Raw genomic sequence first — 22700 nt, 5'->3', positions numbered from 1 at the left:
AACGTAATTGTTTTGATGTTTAATTATAAAAGCCTAACAGAGCCAACGGTATTATTATTTGATCCAGCAAAGAACAAAATCCCCAAATAATACTCAAGACTTAGAAAAGTAATGCCTAAGAGATAAAGGAGCTATAAAAATAGTAATGTGCCAGCTTTGATGAACTATTATTAATCAAATCTGTCTACTCCAGAAAATATAATCGATAAAAAATATAAGAGCTAGGCAGGAGACAAGTTTGAGTTTATCAATAAGAGAAATGTATAAGAAAAAATGACAGCTAGTTTGTTAAAATGAACTTCATATAACCTGTTGGGAACAAATACTGAAGATTAAACACCAAGAAGAATTTGTATATAAATTGTTCATTGACTGACCATTATTTATTGAGGAAAAATGTAAATAATTTATTTTAAAAGTACCTAGCCAAAAGCCAGTTTACCTTTGAAACAATACTGTATTTCATCTAGAAAAACTTAAAAAACAACGAATAGTCTTGCAGCACCATAGAGACTAACAAAAAATGTAGATGGCATCATGAGCTTTCATGGGCACAACCCATGGGATGCAAATGTAGCCAACCGAAATTGCTAATGAAGCGGGGATTTAAATATCCCATACTTCATTAGCAAATTTCACCTGTGCGCTATTCTGTTTGCCAGCTGATTCAAACCAGGAAGTATGCTCTAGGCCACGTGAGTTCAAATCAAACCCCTTGGTTCGAACTAACATTATGCCTCAAAAAAAGAGGAAAAAAAACTCCTAGTGGTCAATTGCAGAAGAACTTTGGAAGTGCTAATTTAGGGGTGGCGAAGCCTGCATTCTTTCCCCCCTTTTCCCTATATCTGATGAGCCAGAAGCAAGTCTTTGGGAACATACGCCATTTAAGATAAGCATTGTTGCCAGTATAGCAGGAATGGGAAAGAATGCATAAACAATTCTGTTTACCCTAACGTACTGATCACGTAAACAGGGCCAAAGAACAAGCAGAACTAGATCAGAACCAGATCAATGACTAACAGCTAAGCCCTACATCAACACGTAATGAGTAACCCCTGGAAAATTCCAAACTGCCAAACAAGGCAGGAAAACTGTATTTAAGGCTGCCTTAGAGCCTAGCAAATCAGACCTCATTGATGGGCCTCGGGTACCGGTACCTCGGAAGCTGAGACAACCTCCCACTTCATCCGTAGCCTACCAGGCTTATAAGAATGGAAATAAGATATGCTGCTTCTTTTTTATGTTGTTCTTCCATTTAAGGGTCACAGCTGTTAGCTGTCAGGAAATAAACTACTTGTGTTTGATAGATACCTGTGTGGCGTACTTTCAGAACCCAGTGTTGGACCTTAGACTTACTCTGGCTGGCTACAGCCCCCTTTTTCGAAGGATCCTGTGCTTCTCAGTTTGAGGAGTACAGGATCTTTCGAAAAAGTTTTCTTTTCTTCAAAAGAACCACATCTAGATGGCGGTTTCACTTTCAAAATACCCTTTTTTGAAAGAATGCTGTGACGTGATTATACAAATGAAGAATGGGATATTTAAATCCCTGCTTCATTTGCATTTTTGATCTGCCTAATTGACATCCCTCTTTTGAAAGAGGAATGTAGTTCAGACATGCCCATACAGACAATATGATAAAACAAGAGCCTAATTACTTCTTCCTATGGGAGAGGTTCAAGGACAAGGAGCATTCCGTAAGATCATCTTAAGAGCTTTCTCCAAATCATTCAGTAGTGTAAGGGCAGGTTTCTCCTTTGTTACTCTTACAGGAGACTCTGCTCCCATAGTCCATGAATCCTAAGATACCTCAAGAAGGCCATCTCCGTGGAAGCCCAGTTCTACTTCAGTGCTTCTTGTGCCACCCTTCTCATGGAGTACTGCCTGGGGACTCTGGAGCCCAAACGGCTGCTTGCGCCACTTGCTCTCCCGCGGTGGCCCAGCTGAGCAGCGCAGAAGTCAGCTGAGCACCACGGCAGGAGGGGAAGGGGGGCAGGGCAGTGATGTACACAGCCAGGGGGCAGGGCCTGGCCGTGTACGTCACCACCCCGCCCCCCTTCACCTCCCGCCATGGCACTCGGCTGACTTCTGTGCTGCTCAGCTGGGCCACCGGGGGGGAGCCCAAACGACCACTTGCTCCCCCACAGTGGCCTGGCTGAGCAGTACAGAACTCAGCCAAGCGCCATGGTAGGAGGCGAAGGGGGCGTGGGGCCTGGCCATGTATGTCACCCGCCCCGGTGCGAGTAGAAGGGGGGTGGAGCAGTGATGTACACGGCCAGGGGGTGGGCGCCTCCCCCCTTCGCGTCCCGCTGTGGTGCTCAGCTGAGTTCTGCGCCGCTCAGCTGGGCACGTCCCCGCGCCTCCCCCCTTCGTGTCCCGCTGTGGTGCTCAGCTGAGTTCTGCGCCGCTCAGCTGGGCCGCCGTGGGGGAGCCCAAACGGCCGCTTGCTCCCCCACGGTGACCCAGCTGAGCGGCACAGAACTCAGCCAAGTGCCATGGCGGAAGGGAAAGGTGGGCAGGGTGGTGACATACATGGTCCTGCCCCCTGGCCGTGTACATCACTAGTGTTACTAGGTAGGGTAAAAAAACAAAATGGGGTCAGAGGGGGAAGAGACTGTCTGGGAGAGGAGCGGGGCTGGCTGGGAGGAAGGGGGGGCGGGAAGCAGAGCTGGGGTGGGGGGGTCAGAGGCAGCGTAGCTGGCCAGGGGAAAACAGGAAGGGGTGGGGGTCAGAGGTCGTGGGGCTGGCAGTGGAAGATCAGGAGGAGGAACTGGCTGCTGGGGGGTAGGGTGAGGGAATCAGCCGGCAGGGAGCTGAACTCACCAGGGCACGTGCAGATTCCAGGGTGCTGCCCACCCCTCTCATAGTCCCAGTGAAGCAAGTCCAGCTGTGGCTCCAACACACACTGGAACAGCACTCAGGAGCAGGGACAGAGCTTCTCCTGCTTCCCAGTAGCAACTAGAGGCTTTCAGCGCCGATCATGCCCCACCTCCCAGCCACTCCCCCGTCCCTGCCAGGCTTCCATGGGGCGCCCAGGTGGAGAGCCAGAAAATACTGGACATTGTACATGTCCAGTATTTTCTGGTTTTTTTTACCGGACAGGGAGCCCCAAAACCGGACTGTCCAGTAAAAAACTGGACACCTGGCAATCATATATATCACCACCCTGCCCCCTTCACCTCCCGCTGTGGTGCTCGGCTGAGTTCTGCACCGCTCAGCTGGGCCGCCATGGGGGAGCCCAAACAGCCGCTTACTCCGCTTGCTTGCCTGTGGCGACCCAGCTGAGCGGCACAGAACTCAGCCGAGTGCCACAGCGGAAGGCAAAGGGGGGGCGGTGACGTGTGACAGTGGCTCCAGGCCCCGCCCCCTGGCCGTGAACGTCACTGCTCCACCTCCCTTGCTGAGTGCCACGGCGAGAGGCAAAGAGTGGCGAGGCGGTAACGTACATGCCCAGGGGGCGGGGCTTGGATGAGCATGCATCCCTGACGGAGACAGAGGAGAGTGGAGAAAGAGTGAGAGGCAGGAGTAGGAGAAAAGAAAGAGAGAGACGGAGCAGAGGGAGAGTGAGAGGCAGGAAGAGGAGGAAAAGAGAAAGGGAGAGTGAGAGTCAGGATGGGGAGAAGAGAAAGAGAAAGACGGAGAGCTGAGAGACAGAGGGGGAAGCAGTAGGAGGAGGAGGAGAGAGAAAGACCGGAGGCTCAGGAAAGAAGAGGGACATGGAAGAGAGACCTGAAAATCCCATCTTATGACGGGCTAATTGGCTAGTATTATAGGTAAACAGACAAACCAGAATTTAGTAAAATATAGGGTAAAAGCATTAAAACACTCAAATGTGTATTAACACATTGATAAAATGCCCAGACACATCAATTCTTAAATGGGTCATGGCACAAATATATTAAATTATGAGTCATGTTGAGTCTGCACAGATGAAATTAATTTTTAAAGTCACATTCTGACAAGTGCTGATTATCCACAAGCCACATGAGCTTAAAATGGGAGAAATATCAGAGCAAAATGGATTATTTGCACCAAAAGTAATCATCTGAACCATAAGAAAATCTAAAGAGCAGTAAGCTGTCTCAGACTTACTACTTTTTTGCAATCAATAAAACTATTTAGTATTCACCATGTCAATATACCTGGAATAAAATTTTACCTGTTTAAACTGCATTCTGGGAAAACAGAAAATTAGTAGTTACACAAATTCAAATGATCATTTTTTGATAGACAACATTTCTCTATATTTTATGTCCTCAGAGTTTAAAGAATATAACACCAATGGACACCAGGTCACATAGCAGTATCTCTCACCATTGGCTGCCTCACATATATATCCTGTAGTTTTCAGAAATGGGGCAAACTTATATTCAATCCCTAGTCTAAACCTTCAAGAATGGATGTAAGGAGGCTCTAGACTATTTCTGATTCCCCATTTCCATTTATGTATTATGGCCCCAAACTGGAAGTTATTGTGGGAGATTTAGGTACATGGAATGAAATCCTGACCCCCATTCTGAAACTCCCTGACCCAGTGTGTCCAGGATTTCACTGAAGACTGGTGTGTGAAAAACTGCATATAGGAAGAAGGATGCCATTTCTACATCCCAAGTGTGTTCAGGTGCATTTGCCAAAATGCAAAAATTCTCTTCATACTTGCAGCCATGCTGCTTAGACTGATGCAGAATTACCAGTGAAGCTAATCTCTGGGGAATTTTGCTGACAAAGTATTCAGCAGTTTTTCCAGAACAGAATCTGTTGTCACGTCATTTCACCAAGTGTGCTACTAATGAGTACAAAACACATACCCTCTTGGGAGATACTTGAAATTATAAAAGTGCTTTGAATGTTAAAATTGCCAACAAGTACAACAAATGAGTTGCCAATTAAAGTGTGACTTAGGCAGTAACACCTTATTGATCTCGTTTTATGTTTTTGTTTTAAGATTCATGTGACTGAGTGCTACATTTACTTTATGTGAAAGGTTTAAAATGCAGCTCTCCTCTGTGGAGCTATTCAACTATTCTTCTTCTTTCTCCCAGGTTTTTGTTTTTGCTACTTAGCCAAAACGGATATCATATGATGACTGCATCACAACTAAAAGTGAACATGAGTCTAGAAATGACTAAATAGATGGAGACTATCAAATTACATGGGGGGTAGGATGAGATAACCAAAGAAATTTTCCAAAATCCATGAGGAAAACCAGAAAATTAAAACAAAAAAGTAGATCAGTATAATGTAAAATAGCTCATAGTGAAAAATAATTCTCATGGACTAGCAAGAACTTAAGGAATATCAGTTCAATGCTGGAGTAATTTGCTGCAGCTCCCTTTAAGTTGATTCATTTATGCCATCTATGCTTGTGATGAGTTAGCTTCAGAAGTAAATTAAACTTGATTGGACTAGTTGTAGGATGAGCAAAGAGGCTACCGAATAAAGTGCAAATCAGAAATATTAGATGATGGTGGGCACACCAGTACAACAATTGAAAATTAGAATGCTTGCTAATTTATACACCTCTATTTATCTAAGCCTGAAAACGGGACACAGAACTGCAAATGGAAACAAATCTTGACCTATTCTTACATGCATGGCAGCATGTATGTTTCATGCAATACAAATTGTGTTGTTGATAGTTTACTATTCCAATAACAGTGATCTGCTTCTGTTTGTAATGTCATACTGTTCCATGACTAAATCAAATCGCAAACTTTATGGGGTAGGACTTTTCCAGTTTACCATAAAGTTCTATGTAAACTCACAGTGCCTATGAATAGCCTTGGCAGAATTTGATTATTTTAATACAATTTTGAGAGACAGTATCATTGTTTATTGTTAAGCATTTATTCAATTTTTATTTATGTAAATGTTTATGTTGTGCAAAATTATGGCTACTAAGCCCCACCCCATTTTTAGTGATTTCAGTTTTTACAGTTGTGGGAAATTATAGAAGGGTCATATGAGGGCTAGTTTGTAATTATTTAATGGCAGTAGATGTTGAGATTCAAATTAAAGCCTTATAACCATTAACACAAATGATCAACACCATGGCTACGTCTAGACTGCAAGCCTCTTTCGAAAGAGGCTTTTTTGAAAGATACTTTCGAAAAAGCCTTTTTTGAAAAAGAGCGTCTAGACTGCAAGCAGTACTTTCGAAAAAGCAAGCCACTTTTTCAAAAGAGAGCACCCAGGCAGTCTGGATGCTCTCTTTCGAAAAAGCCCTGTTTGCACTCAAGAACGCCTTTTTTCGAAAGAGCACTTTCAAAAAAGGCGTTCTTCCTCATGAAATGAGGAGTACCATCATCAAAAGAAAAGCCGCGTTCTTTCAATTTAATTTCGAAAGAACGTGGCTGTAGTCTAGACGCAGGTGAAGTTTTTTCGAAAAAAGGCTACTTTTTTTGAAAAAACCCTGCAGTCTAGACACAGCCCATGTATCAAAAAGAAAATAGCCTTAAACACAAATTCTCATGCAGGATTTTTTTTTACTTTGCTTATCTCTAAATTTCAAATATTATTGAGTTAAACATTTTTCTTTGATTGGTATTTGTACAGTGATATAAATATGTATTGATACATTTTTATGGCAAGTTTCATCTAGTGGTATTTGTGTGTTTGTGCGTGGCAAAAAATATAATCCTAAAAAAATTGGTTTAGTGATATTTATCATTACATTAAGATATATAATATACAATACAGCCCCTTTATTAAAGAACAGCAAGTTCCTTATTGCATTAGTTTCCCTTTTTAAAGAACAAAGTCAGTATTTATTCTTCTAATTATGATCTATTTGCACCATGATTCATTTTCATGGACAAGAATTTGGTGTGATATGTGGTACTACACAGATTATATTTTAACAGGTGATCTTGACTCATTGTTCTTACATTGCTGTATCCTTTCTCTGAAATAGTGACCCGGTACATTTTATTTTCTCTGTGTGTGATTCTTGCTATTGAGTCCTATACTGCAGTGGGTGTTTTAACGTTGACTTCAATGGGAGCACAACTAGACATTGAAGTAACTATTGGCCATCATAAAAGCTATAACAAAAGTTGCTGATAAACAAGTAACCATGGAGAAACTGATATACATTGGCACTAAAAGACCAGATATTAAAGTGTTACATTTAATGGTATTTTCTTAGTAGCTTCATTTTATGAACAAATATTATATACAAATCTAAATCTTATATAGATCTACATTTATCTGCAAAGATGAGCTAAACTCAGATCACGAAGGTAAGCAGACAAATACGTTATACCAGATTGCATATACTTCACAAACTTGGTTATGTGGTCATATTATAACAATGCATAATTATTTCAAAACAATAGATCAGTAAAGATCTGAAAACAATTCAATTTTCATTTGGTTTATACTGCAAAAATATATATATATATATATATATATATAGCCAATAAAATAAAAATATGTATATTCACTTTTAATTTCCTCTTTTCTATGTTATTAGCAAATACCTGTCATAACACTTTAAGTAATATACCAGCAGAGGCAGTTCTCAGCTTCTCAAATAACACTCTGCTAATTTTGTGTGGCAAAGATTTTACAATGAGGCCATTAAATCATTTTGTAGCCCTTTATTACTTACATTGATGTCTTCCAAATCTAAGTTATTCAGAACGACATTGTTTCTCTTCCAGATGATAGGAGGTCTCAGAGCTCCCTGAATGGCACAGCTTAGGACAGCACTTTGTCCTACTGTTGCTGTAGTGACACTTATTTTCTGATCATCTGGCAGACTCAGCTGAACAATCTCTGTAAAAGATATATTGTTTGGAAAGTTAATTAGCATGCCATTTCATAAGGTTAATTGGCATGCAATTTCCGTACCCTGGTAATTTAAGGAGTCTAAATTGAATCAAAGGAAAAGGAACTTTCAAGGAACTCTTAGAAGTTTAAACTGTTCCAAATAAAAGGTCAGCATGACATTTCAATTAAATTGACTGACAAACATCACTTAGAACAGAAGCGTTTAACATGAAATAAATTTCAGAGATAAAGTTATAATAAATATGGCAGACAAGATCTAAAGGTAGACATACAAAGTTATGTAATTGCAAAGCCAGGATCTGCAATTGCACCAAAACAGATCAATTTATTCATCAATAAATTGCTTGGAGCCAGTTTAACACAAGCAAATAAGGTTACAGCAGTCAATTGATAAAGCTGACAAATAGATTTATTGTTGAGGGCAAAAACATTTGTATAAATATTTTGCATACATATAAAAGAAAAAATATATTTTGATGAGACTATATGGAAAAAAAACCCACTGCTTAGATCCAATTTGCAAACGCTTAATTTACTGGGACATGTGGCAGACAAAGTAGACAAAATCCCAGTTTAAACCAGTTCAATAAATAACAAACGACCTCAGGACTGTATCGGAAACCCTTTCCAAGGAATGTGAATATCCAAAAGATGACTTTTCCTACTTAACCTACCATTTTCCCAGGAAGAGGTGAAACTGAACATTATAACCCGAAAAGAAAAAGGAAAAATTTCTAAAACACAGAGAAAAAATTAAATTTTTAGTATTTATAAAAACCTACAAATAATATATCACAGTAAGATACAATTTTAATGTTACACTGACCAAATACAAGGTGGATCCAAATCACTAATTAGTTTTCTAAAAAAATCAGATATTTAAGTTTAAAATGGACTTTTAATTTGAATTACATACATTTTCTTTTAAACATAAAACTATTCAAAATTAAAATTATGACAACCTGTGTTAAAGCTTAAATTTACTATATGTTAAGGTAACGGAAAATAAGATTAGGCAGTGCATGTTTGGCGCTGAAGTTGTAAAGAAAGTCAAATCACTGTACCAATGGAAGCCGCTAGCTATACACCTGAAACCATTTAACTGTAATTTTAAAGTAGCTTTTGACAGCAATAGCCTTCTGCAGCCATAGAGAATATTTTTTTCATTTTTCACAACCAATTTAGTTCAATGACTAGTTCATCTAAAGTTAAGAAACTGATTGGGAGATGAAAAAAAGCAGGAAAATTTGTTTTCTTCTATTAATCCAAGAATAAAAACAACTTAGAAATTTCTAAAATTTACAAGTTCTATTCTTTTGAAAGACACGGTAAACAGAAAAAAAACAACTTAATTTACATACTACTTACAGCATACACATGCATGTATAAACTGTTTTTGTTCATTTTAATAGAATTCCAATTCCTATCTAAATAGAATTTGCCAGAAAGTATAAATAAATCATCTAGTAAATAAGAAATGCATCATTCAACATTTAATAACATATATAAAATATATACTTTAAGAAATGGAATGTGTGTTAAGATATGTCATTACAGTACTTAATTGGGTGTGTAGATATAGCATTGCCTCTTGGTTTGAAAGAAGAAAAAACAAATTTAGCGTAAAGTCTATGTTTAGTTCAAAATCAACATGTTTTAATACTTACCAACCAATGAGAATCAACCTGTCTTTAGCAATATAATTAAAAAGTGCAAATGCAAAACAAGATTAAAATAAATTATTTAAATCATTTCCTGCTTGCTGATTTAAATAATGATTGAAATAGTTGGTTTAATTTGCTTTGATTTGAATTAATCCACCCTGACCTCAGAGACCCAATAAAACATGACACTTCTGACTTAAATCTGGCCCATTTACCCTTTCATTAGAATATTTATTTGCACACCTGATGAGTCTCCATGTTTTGAAAATGAGAGGAAGGAATTTGTTGCAGTTTCTCTATTGTGCTTCTGCTTTTCTTCTATCTGTTAATAAAATCATTGTTTATTGATCAGGCTAGCACTGCTAATGAAGGTGGGAATGTTCCTGCTTTCTAGCTTTAAAAAGAACTTTATTATCCATTGGGCATAATGGGATTTCAAATTATTTCCTCTAAAACCCAGAAGTAAGTTAATTTCTCTTGGATTACTGTAGTACATGAAATGGTTCCTCAGTATGCCAACCTCCAGGAATTTCACTCTCTTATTCTGCTTACAAGATGCAAGTGTGCCATATTTAAAAAGCAAGTACCCAACTAAATTGTCAACACATCTGGATTTTCCAAGGTTTTCTGTTTTATGTGCATCTGGTTTTCAGAAGTGCTGATCATACAAAAGTCCTGTTGAAATTTATGAGAGTTGCTCATGTTCAACACCTAAGAAAAATTAAGCACTGTGTTGGTGCTAAACAAACAACATTATATGGAACAGTTCTTACTAAAACCACAAAATGTTGCACTGCAGCAGAATCATATAAATACAAATATTCAATACAGTCAGTGTACTTAAAATAGGCTGATTCTGTCTCTGCATTTTTCATTGTCTTCTTTATACGTAGCATGGAGAAAACCTAGAGGATATTCCAGATTACAGTGGTATTTAGTAATCTAAGAAAAAATAGAAGTTCTAAAATATGACTACTGTATTTACAGTCTGGAAAGAGAATTACATGTATTACATTTTGTTATTGGAATTACAAGAGCTGGTTCTTATCTGTTTACTAACGAATACTAACAGTGTTTGTGTATTGTATCTGTGTATTCATTTATCTTTAGTGCAAAGTGCCTAAAGCTTGAAATGTCCCCTTTTTTATTCTAAATAAATACAAGTTTAGACAAACAATATTTAAGAATCCTTGAACCAAACATGGATAAAACAGTCTTATTCAGCTGTACTTCTGTTGTACTATATTTTGGAGCTTGCCATTTAGCTAAGGGCAGTCTTGGCAATTTAAACAGGCCAGTTTGCTGTAAACAACACACTTGATGTGTGACCCACTAAATGCTTCTTATGTTGGAAAAGCATGCTTTTTAATAACTGCATCACATCACACAGAGCCAGGAGGATTTTCTCTGCCAGAACCAGAGCCAATAAACCTAAATCTGTATAATGTAGTGGGGACTGACAGAAAACAATGCTATTTTTCAACCTATTTCCTTTTTTAATGGTGCATATATAAATACACTAATCTTCCCTGTAAACACAGATAATTGGAAGAAGAAAGGAAGAGGTCCTGTTACACTCACTACAAGAAGATTTTTTTAAAAAAGCATCAACAATCCTAACTTTCTCCAGACTGAATTTTAAACACACAAACAGAGCTCACCCTAAGTGCATCTACACATCACCGTAAGTGGAAATAAGATATGCAATTTGTCAATTTTATACATGTTCACTTTTTTTGATTGTATCCCTTTGGCATATATTGTCATGCCAATTTTCTTCCACAATTTGATCTGAGGAAGTGGGTCTGGCCCACTAAAGCTCATCACCTAATAAACCATATTGTTAGTCTTTAAAGTGCTGCATAGACCTATGTTTTATTTTAAAATTGCTTATTTTGTCATTTGGCACTGTCTACATAGCACTACATTTGAAAATAAAGTGCTATTCTGAAATGTCTTTTACTCCTTGTAGAATGAGGTTTACAGGGACATAGGAACAGCAAGCCTGAAATAACAGGCTTGCTGTGAAGACACGGGATAGGTATTTTAGGATACTCCTGTATCCCAAAATATCATTGCAGTGTAGATGTACCCTGAATTAGAATGGGTTTCTACCTTCTGTCAATATGTCATCTAATTACAAATCTCAGTAGATTTTTCCCTGCAAACAAATTGAATCCCATCATCCAAACTATACAATTATCAGGGAACTGGTACATCATAGGCATGGCTCTACCAAATTTGCACTCCATTTTGATCAATTTTATGGCCAGAGATGTTAGCCAATTTCATGTTTTCAAATATTTTCATTGGAAATTTCATAGTGTTCTAACTGTAATTGGGTGTCCCAGTCCAAAAAGTACATGGTATACCTGGATGTGGGTAAGATTATCCTCCCTCCCCCTCAAAGAAAAGTCTTGTCCCTCCCCATGCTGGCCAGGATGCACAGCTAGGAGCACTGCCAAGAGCAGAGAGAGATCAGACCTACTCCAGAGCTCCCTGTTCTAGTAGGAGGCACTCAAAGGTAAGTTTTGTCTTCCTCCCTCCCAAGAATAACTATTTAAGGAAAGAACAAATCTTGTCCATTCCCAGCCTGGCCAGAACTCATCACTAAGACTCCCTGGTTGAGGCACTTTCACCTTTGGAAGCTTCCACCAGCTTCCGGAACCTTTGAGGCTGTTGCACAGCCCTAAAATTTCCTGCAGCAGGACGAAGCACCCAGAAGAAGATCTGAACTCCCCCTGAGAGCAATTGTGCAGGAGAAAGACAAGTCTTGTCCCTCCCCAGGTCTGCTGCGACTCAAAGATAGGAGCCCGTGGGTGGAGCAGCAGCATGGGGAGATTATATTTCATGGTCCATGAGATGACATGTTTTTCATGGATGTGACATGTTTTTCATGGATGTGAAGTTGGTTAGCCTTAATCATAGGCTATTCTCAGGACACTAGGCAACATACTGGAGGCATAAGGAACCAGGCGATGCCTCCCTTCTGTCCAGCCTGCCTTCTGCCATGTGGTTTGCAGAGAGAAGCCAGCCACAAACTTCAACAAGTAGGCACACAGCAGGCAAAGCAGGAATAATAATGCACATAAAGCTGCAGGGGAACACTTTAAGCTCTCTGGACATTCAGCAATGGATTTGAAAGTAGCCATCTTTCTACCAAAGAATTTCAAACCCCAGTTACAAAGGGAGATAGCTGAACTGGAATTCATTTGCAAATTAAAAACTATCAATTTAGGACTGACTAAGAATCTCAACTGATTAACACATTACAAAGGCAATTTCCCCACTCTAGATATTCACATCCCCACATTAATTGCTGTGAATGACCTACTTCCATCCAGACATGATTAGCTTCATGAACACAATTTCTTACTTATATATATATACTCCTGATTCTGTAAAAAAGTGGGTTTCCTCCACAAGGCTTATGCCCTATTAAATCTGTTTGTCTCTAAGGTGCCACTGGACTCCTTTTTATTTTTGTTAAAACATTTTCACTTAAGTGTTGTCTATAGCTTTTCATTTTAAGGAAAGGAGATGGGTGTTCTGAGAACTGGAATGTTGAAAGTTCTGGCTACTGGATTAGTCTAAACCAAAATAATCTAAAAGTGGCATAATTAAAAAAACCAGCATATTTAGGAACATTCATGGAATTTCAAGGGGTCAGTAAGGAGGTGCTAATGAGGAATTCCTGCTGTTTCCACCAGTAGTATCCACTGGACAGATTTTCATGGCAACAATGACAGCATGACTGTCTCTCTTAGGCTATGTCTACACTACAGGGTTTTTTCGGAAAAAGTGCCCTTTTTTAGAAAAAACTTCACCTGCACCTGGACTGTTGCTGCGTTCTTTTGAAAATAAATAGAAAGAACGTGGCGGGGCTTTTTTGTCAGTGGTAAACCTAATTTTACGAGGAAGAACACCTTTTTTCGAAAGAACTCTTTCAAAACAAGGTGTTCTTGAACGCAAACAGGGCTTTTTCAAAAGAAAGTATCCAGATTGCTTGGGTGCTCTCTTTAGAAAAAGCGGATTGCTTTTTCAAAAATATTGTGGCTGACTAGATGATCTCTTTTGAAGGAAGCGTGTACTCTAGACATATCCTTAATCTGTTCTCTCCTACCAACAGCCAGGCTGACTCACTCAAAAAGGCAAAAAGCATGAAAAGAATTTAGCTAGAAGAATAAGTGAATACTTTTCATGGGATTTAGAGCTGAAATGGAGCAAACTGTGGACTGCCTGGAAGTTATTTGAAGGCTTTCTTGCCACATTATGCTTTCTTCTACAGTGCACATTTTGCTCTTAGGAAGATGTCTTGGTTTCTTTGTTGTGGAAATTGTGTAATTCAGTCTTCTATTGCCAGTAGAATTACTTTAGTCATTCAGAAATTTTCATAGAGTATAATGAAACTCAGTTTACAACACATTCTTAATCTCCCTTTCACATCTTAGACATGTAACTGCTGAAATTTGAAATGTGAAAATCTTAACTTTATAAGGGTTTCATCCTCTCAGGAAATAAGGGGGAGAAATTTTGGATAGTCTGAATGGCTACGTCTACACTGACCCCTTCTTCGGAAGGGGCATGCTAATTTTGAAAGTGGAAATAGGGAAATCCGCGGGAGATTTAAATATCCACCATGGGATTTAAATAAACATGGCCGCCGCTTTTTTTCCGGGCTTGGGAAAAGCCGGAAAAAAGCATCTAGACTGGCCCGATCCTCCGGAATAAAGCCCTATTCTGGAGGTTCTCTTATTCCTACTTTGAAGAGATCCTCCAGAATAGGACTTTATTCCGGAGGATCGGGCCAGTCTAGACGCTTTTTTCCGGCTTTTCCCAAAGCCGGAAAAAAAGCAGCGGCTATGTTTATTTAAATCCCGCGGGGGATATTTAAATCCCCCGCGGATTTCCCTATTCCCACTTTCAAAATTAGCATGCCCGTTCCGAAGAAGGGGCCAGTGTAGACGTAGCCAATAAGTTTAGTGTGTTACCTTTCATACATTTTACTGAATCTTGACAACCTTTCAGAGCTCATCCAAGGCTAACCATTTTGCTGCCAAGTGCTAGACCTTTAGTTATTTTATATTTCAGTATTCAAATAACTGGAACCAGAGGGATAGCCGTGTTAGTCTGAATCTGCAAAAGCAGCGAGGAGTCCTGTGGTACCTTATAGACTAACCAAAGCGTTGGAGCATAAGCTTTTGTGGGCAAAGACCCACTTCGTCAGATGCATCTGCTCAGACCCTATGCCACCAGCACTCCCAGTTACCTCCATGATACTACTGATTTCCTGAGAAAACTACAATGTATTGGTGATCTTCCAGAAAACACCATCCTAGCCACCATGGATGTAGAGACTCTCTACACGAACATCCCACATGTAGATGGAATACAAGCTGTCAGGAACAGTATCCCTGGTGATGCCACAGCACAACTGGTGGCTGAGCTCTGCGACTTTATCCTTACACACAACTATTCCAGATTTGGTGACAATATATACCTCCAGACCAGTGGCACTGCTATGGGCACCCGCATGGCCCCACAATACGCCAACATTTTTATGGCTGACCTGGAACAAAGCTTTCTCAGCTCTCGTTCACTTACGCCCCTTCTGTACCTACACTACATCGATAACATCTTCATCATCTGGACCCATTGGAAGGAGACTCTGGAAGAATTTCACCACAATTTCAACAGCTTCCACCCCACCATCAACATCAGCATGGAAGTTGTCTACATGGGAGTTCCATTTTCTGGACACTACAGTGCAAATAAGTGATGGCCACATAAACACCACCCTATACCATAAGCCTACCGACCGCTATGCTTACCTGCATGCCTCCAGTTTCCATCCTGGACACACCACACGATCCATTGTTTACAGCCAAGCACTGAGGTACAACCGCATATGCTCCAACCCCTCAGACAGAGACCTACACCTACAAGATCTTCAACAAGCATTCTGTAAACTATGATACCCACACAAGGAAGTGAGGAGACAGATTAATAGAGCCAGATGTGTACTCAGAAGCCTCCTGCTATGGGACAAGCCCAAGAAAGAAACCAACAGAACACCACTGGCCATCACCTACAGTCCTCAGCTAAAACCTCTCCAACGCATCATTAGTGATCTACAACCCATCCTGGACAATGATCCCTCACTCTCACAGGCCTTGGGAGGCAGGCCAGTCCTCACCCACAGACAACCTGCCAACCTGAAGCATATTCTCACCAGTAACTATACACCGCACCATAATAACTCTAACTCAGGAACCAATCCATGCAACAAACCTCGGTGTCAACTCTGCCCACATAAATACACCAGCAACACCATCACAGGACCTAACCAGCTCAGCCATACCATTACTGTTTCATTCTCCTGCACATCTACTAACGTAATATATGCCATCATGTGCCAACAATGCCCCTCTGCTATATACATCGGCCAAACTGGACAGTCCCTACATAAAAGAATAAATGGACACAAATCAGATATTAGGAATGGCAACATACAAAAACCTGTAGAGGAACACTTCAATCTCCCTGGACACACAATTTCAGATCTAAAGGTAGCCAACCTGTAGCAAAAAAACATCAGGACCAGACTTCAAAGAGAAACTGCTGAGCTACAGTTCATCTTCAAGTTTGACACAATCAACTCAGGATTAAACAAAGACTGTGAATGGCTCGCTAACTAAAAAGCAGCTTCTCCTCTCTTGGTATTCACACCTTCAGATCAGCTAGAAGTGGGCTTCAGGCTCCCTGATTGGATCCACCTCATCATCTCTAGCCTGATTCTGGCTGCACATTTATTCCTGCCTCTGGAAATTTCCACTACATGCATCTGATGAAGTGGGTCTTTGCCCACGAAAGCTTTTGCTCCAACACTTAGGTTAGTTTATAAGGTGCCACAGGACTCCTTTCCGCTTTTGCAAATAACTGGAGTGACTCCTAAAGGCTTCACTTTTCTCCATTCTTTAATTAGCAAATTACGTTAATATAAAACAGATATTCATCTCTAGATTATAGCACAACAGCAACCTATGCACATGCTGAGATCCTTAACTGGCTCTTTTTTAAGCACAAAAACAACACTTGGTGATTAGCACTAGCATAATTAAAAAGATAGTATATTTTGTCTAATGTGTTTCAAGAAGTAGGCATCAAAGAAGTGTTTCAATAGCTTTTGGAAGCAAAGCTTTGTTATTTCATCATTAGATCATAAACTCAATATTTCATTTTTCTCTTGAATATAAATATTAATAATCTATTTAGACATGAAGAAAAATTACATCAATTTGTTCTTGTCTAAAAGGCATGCTCCATAAGTCAGAGCTTAATATATTGCCCAGCAGAGACATGTGAATGTGATTTCCACCTAGTTTTATAGGATTCATCATGTGACATGCAATTATGAATGTCACCATCTAGAAAATCTTTTTTTTTTTTTTTTTTTAAGATAGAAACTTTGTGAGGATCAAGTAGAATATCTGTGGTCATGTACTTAAGTTTCTAAAGTTAGACATATCCATCTTGAATGTTTCAATCACTTCCCCTGCCACATTATTAGCAATACATATGGAATAGACTTCCTGAAACTATTTGTCTAGCCACTGACAGATATAAAACAGATAATTACTTTTAGGAGGCAAAGACATACTTTGTTCAATTACAGTGCTTTTCATCCAATGATCTCAAAGGATTTCACAAATTGTTATTGATGGTGTTAGCGACCTACAGTATGAAGGAGATCAAACAAGAAGATCTTGCTGTTCCTTCTGGCCTTGACTCTATTAATCCTAATTATGGGGAAATAAAGGAATAAAGGGATTAACTGAATTGTGCAAGATTACACAGGAAGCCACAGCTGGGGCTAGTCTTCAAAATGCCCAGCCCTGTGCCTTAATCTCTAGACCATGCAACAATGCCAAGTTTATTTACACAGTATTAACTTTAAAAAATAAAATACAAAAGTCCCACTTGTTTTAATATTTTTCTTTTTTACAATTCCTTGCAGAACTAGAAACACTACAATTGAAGTGTTCAGTGGAGCAGGGATTAGCAAATTTTTTTTGATAGAGCCTTTCTAGCCATGGTATCTCCAAGGGTGGAAAACATCAACCTTATGTTTATCTTCTTATTTTCTTTAGCTACTCAGGAAGTCTGCCTTTCATACTAGTTCACGGTGAGAAAGATTATGTTTCTTCTTGCCCTAGGTCACCAACAAACTTTGTTAATATCTTTATCTTTAATGAAATATAGAATCTAGCTCTGTGTTGAAAATTGCATGAAAAGCTGGGGCCTGCTTCTTTTATATTTAATAATATTCAGTAGTACTTTAGCCTGGCCCTAGTTCAACAAATAGTTTTACATATCTACGTTAATATCTATTCAGCAAAATACTTAATTTGCAGAGTGTGTGGGATTTATTCATGTGCTTAAATGCTTTGTTTAATAGGAATGGCCTGCTGAATTATGGCCCTATGGGTATTCACTGATTCCAAGGAACTACTAAAAAAGATAGAAGTTTGGATTCCTTGATTTTTCAGCATAGCCACTGACAGCATGCACAATGATATACATAGTACAACAACCTAGGCCAATGGCAGATACACTTTTAGTATTAGGCATTACGATAACTGCTGCACTACTTACACAAAAAATACAGGCCTAGTTTGTGTTTCTCTGGGGGCGATGAGAAAACAAAGAAAGAAAACTATTTACAAATGCTCTTATTTTACATCCCTGTGAACATCACTATGAGGCTAGTGTTATGAGTGGTCAGAAACCCTTCTCGAATTGAAGTATATTCTCCCTCCCTTTCTTTTACAGCTTGGCTGTGTCTACACTGGCATCCCTTCCGGAAAAGGGATGCTAATGTAGTACATCGGAATTGCAAAATCCGCTGGGGATTTAAATATCCCCCGCGGTATTTGCATCAACATGGCTGCCGCTTTTTTCCTGCTTTGAGATAAACCGGAGAAAAGCGCCAGTCTAGACGTGATTCTCCGGAAAATAAGCCCTTTTCCGGAGGATCTCTTCAAAGTAGGAAGAAGAGATACTCCGGAAAAGGGCTTATTTTCCGGAGAATCACGTCTAGACTCGCGCTTTTCTCCGGCTTATCTCCAAGCCGGAAAAAAGCGGCAGCCATGTTAATGCAAATACCATGGGGGATATTTAAATCCCCCACGGATTTTGCTATTCCGATGTGCTACATTAGCATCCCTTTTCCAGAAGGGATGCCAGTGTAGACGTAGCCCTTGTGTATTCTCACTCCCTCTCATATCCAGAATGTGTATGTCACTTGGAGTTCTTCTCTGTACAAGATTCAAGGAAAGAAATTAGAAGGGCTCGCCAAACCGCGGTGAGCCCCGCTCGCCAGCCGCACTGTCCGGCATGCGCAGTTCGCCCGAACCCAGCTCTTCCGGGTTACAATCTACTCTCCTGTGGTGAGTAGATTGTATTATTTGTTGAGCCCTGCAAATAAGCATACCAAATAATAGTTTTCTAACTGCAGTGAACAATTTATATGGGGGGGGAAGGTGGGGAGGAGATCAGTGAGATATAACAGCAGAGTCGACATATTCTAACATTTCACACATTCACATAAGATCAAAATTTTCATTGAAATCACAGTGTCAAATTGTGCAAAGTTTAACATGTTTTAAAATTATGAAATCAATGGGAATTTATCAAAAAGACAAAATAAAATGAGTAATGTTCTTACAATTCAGGGCTAATAGGTGTTTTGTCTAACTACAGGTTGAACTTTTCTAAATCAAGACTCTCCGGTTCAGCAACATCTGTAGTCTGGTAGAACCATTAATGATCCAGGAACAGAAAGAGTTGATATAGGGCTGGCAGCTAGGAGTCTGACAGGGCTTGGAGTCCAGCGGTGTGGCTACCCTCCAGGATTGGCAGGAGGGGGAAACGGGCAGGGGGATGAGAGACTGGAGGCTAGGCCAGGTATGAGGGACCAAAAAATGTCCTTCCCTGGTCTGGCAAAATCCCTCAATCAGGACTGGTCAGATCTCAAGGGTGCCAGAACAGAGAGAATTACTTATCTCTCTTACAGTATGTTGAAACTACATTTTTTTGAAAAAAACTGCCCTTTTTTGAAAAAACTTCACCTGAGTTTGCACTGAAATCGTGTTCTTTCTAAATTAAATCAAAAGAACACAGGGATTTTCTCGACATTGGTAAACCTAAAATTACGAGGAAGAACACCTTTTTCGAAAGAGCTCTTTCAAAAATAGGCATGTGTGGATGCAGAACAGGGACATTTTTCAAAAGAAGAGGCAATCGAAAGAAGCATAGGTGCCCTAGTGGCCATTTTGTGAATAGCAATCAGGGCTTTCTTTCAAGAGAGAATCCTGTTTTGAGGTGTGGATGCTCTTTTTTGAAAAAGCTTCTTTTGAAAGAAACTTACAGTTTAGATGTACCCTTAGTCTGCTTGTATCTAGAAATATGCTTAAATAAATGTACAAATATGTATTTTTACAAGACAATTCTATACAATGATGATGGTTCTTGACATGACAACAGGTACTAAAAGATGACCAAAAATATTTATGGACATTAATTCAAACAAAAATCTTAAATTAGCTTTGATGGTACCTGCAATACTTTTTATGAATGTCACATGCATATTTGTAGGACAGTTTTTCTGAATCCTTGTAATGGACGCAGAAGGAAGAACAAATGATTATTTGCACAATAATCATACCAATAGCACTTGCAAGAATGTTATTCTCTTTTCTATTTGAGCCATAAGTTACTTTTCCAATCGTCTTCCTAATTAGCCATTTAATCTGTGAACACAACATATACAATGAAATGTAAATGGCCTGTCATGCCATATGAAGAACAAATGAGAAACAATGGGGAAATTATTGTAGCAAATAGTTTGTGAGCCATCTTGCTTTGAGTAATCCAAGTAGCTATAATTTATGATATAATATAAGAGGTAGAAATTAGGAGAAGAGCTATAATATCACAGCTTTCATATTTTCAGTTTCTCCATCTATTTTAGAGACCTATCTTCACTTGTAAAGTTCTGACACAATGGATTTTATGAACATTCTGGTTTTCACTGTGTTTAAATTGGTTTGATGACTAATCTCTATCTATTCAGAAGTATTACTGTTTTGTCCAATCCATTATTACGTAATGGTGGACATCCTTTAAACAATAGGAATTTGCTATTGTCTCATCACTGAACTGAACTGTGTCAGGCACAACCTATTTTCTGTGTTCATTTCAGAAATTTAAAACTGCCAAAAATGACCAAGGGTAGATTTCATATATAGCTTGCTACTTGACAAGGAGATTGTAAGATGTATTATGAATATTATTTTTAATTAAGTACGCTAAATAATTATATATAGAGATGTACAAAGACAATGAGTCATGTTTCATATAGCAGAACTGTCAGATTTTGTATATTTTGAGAAAGGTATACTTTTTCACTAGCAAAAAAAGCAACATTTACCACATTATTGAAGATTGGATGACCAATTAAAGAGAGATTCTAGCTCTGTTGCTTGATTGAGATGATAAATAATCCATGTGCAAGACATACCTTTCTACTACTCTGCTATCTACTGCTAAGGATAACCCTGTGCACTATTAATGAAACAGAAAATAATAAAGAGCTGCAAATCAAAGTAAAATATAGTACTGATATTGATAGAATTATTTATAATTATTTAATAATACTCAAGTCTTCTATATATTATACATTCATATATATTTTTGAACTGTGATTAAGGGCTAAATGATCGTATATAATATTTTTATGAAATAACTGAGTCATGCCAGGTTAGAACTAGTCAATGTACTCAACTTGTAAATAAATATTTATCTGGGTTAAATAAGAAATCAAGCAGTGTAAAGTCTATTTGCAAGCCCTTTATGTATCTATGTTTTTGCAAAACACCATATGTGTGTTACGTGTGCAGGGCCAGATTAAGGGGAGGGAGTAGCCGCGGTGCCAACCTATGGGGGGCGGCTGGATGGCAGCTATAAGGGGCCCCGTGCGCCAGGGGCCAGGGGCTGCGTATACGCCATGCACCCGGGGGCAGAGCTGCACATGCATCGAGCGCCTGCTGCCCGGGGCGCAGGAATGGCTTGAGCCGGCCCTGTCATGTGCAATGAAAAATACAGCCGGTCCCCAACTTATGAACAAGTTACGTTCCAAGCACTTGGTCATAACTTGATGTGTTCGTAAATCGGATTACATTCACTGACGTACGGACACGCTGTTCATAAACGCAGGTTTCATTTGTAACTCGGGTTCCGGCTGTATAGGAGGTTGGTCGTAAATATGAATGATCGTAAATTGATGCATTCATAACTTGGGGACCGGCTGTAACTGATATATATTTTACAGCTAATTTTGTGCAAAAATATCTTGCTGAAATGAAACTAATCTCACTTTTTTTCTGATATTCTGCAAAAGAGTCAAAATATATATTGTAATACTCATTTTCCATAAAAAAGCTATATTTTAACAGTGAAAATTTGTAATTTGCTCAAAATTCATATTGTACTTTTTTTTAAAAAATCAGTTATACTTATTTAGTAGAATTTAACCCATTATACCATTAAAAGTTTAAACAAAAGAAAAAGCAATTTTTTGGTTGAATTAAATTCACAAAAGACTTATGAATATACAGACTTTTATGTGTGTATTTGTACTTCAGTAAGTTTTAAGAAGTAGGTACATAGAAACAGACAAATGGTCTCATGTACTGTTTCCAACTTCAACAATAATCACTGTCAGATTCCACATTGGAAGGTATAAAATAATATACACTATAAATACACTCCACAATATTGTTTTGCAATAGAGGTCTATTTTATCCTTACACATTTCTTCCTTCCGCACTGTAAACTGAAGCATGAGGATTGATTAAAAAATAACTAGTCATAATTTTAAACAGCTAATTGAGGGCAAAGTTATCAGAAACTTTAAGATAAGTAAAAATGGAAATCCAAAAAATTAATGACTGACACTGGGTAAATATTTGAACAATGAGGAGAAAATTTCAAAATAAATACAAAACAACAATTTCTTGCACAATAGACAGAACAGGATTAAAAACAATTTGCAATAGACAATAGCCCTTTCATGAGCCAATTACATGTTTAAAAATTCTTCCATTTTATAAATAATTAACAGCAGCCATCCAATCATGTAACATAAGCAAGACCCAGGAGGTAATTTACATCCCTCTCACTTTT

The 22700-nt window shown here is 38.9% G+C and overlaps 1 protein-coding gene across 2 annotated transcripts in view; it reads right to left on the bottom strand.

Moving 5' to 3' along the window:
• The window catches only part of FSTL5 (follistatin like 5), a 549779-nt gene that overhangs the window by 170385 nt on the left and 356694 nt on the right, over nt 1-22700 (bottom strand). For both annotated transcript variants that reach the window (XM_006121877.5, XM_006121878.5), the window contains exon 7: nt 7610-7776. In XM_006121877.5, the coding sequence (XP_006121939.4) occupies nt 7610-7776 (167 nt within the window). The remainder of the gene's footprint in view (nt 1-7609; nt 7777-22700) is intronic.

Source organism: Pelodiscus sinensis, chromosome 4 (genome assembly GCF_052426305.1).
Source record: "Pelodiscus sinensis isolate ZL-2025 chromosome 4, ASM5242630v1, whole genome shotgun sequence".
NCBI lineage: Eukaryota > Metazoa > Chordata > Testudines > Trionychidae > Pelodiscus > Pelodiscus sinensis.
Note: the sequence above shows the minus strand (reverse complement) of the source record. Positions and strands in the feature narration are given on the sequence as shown.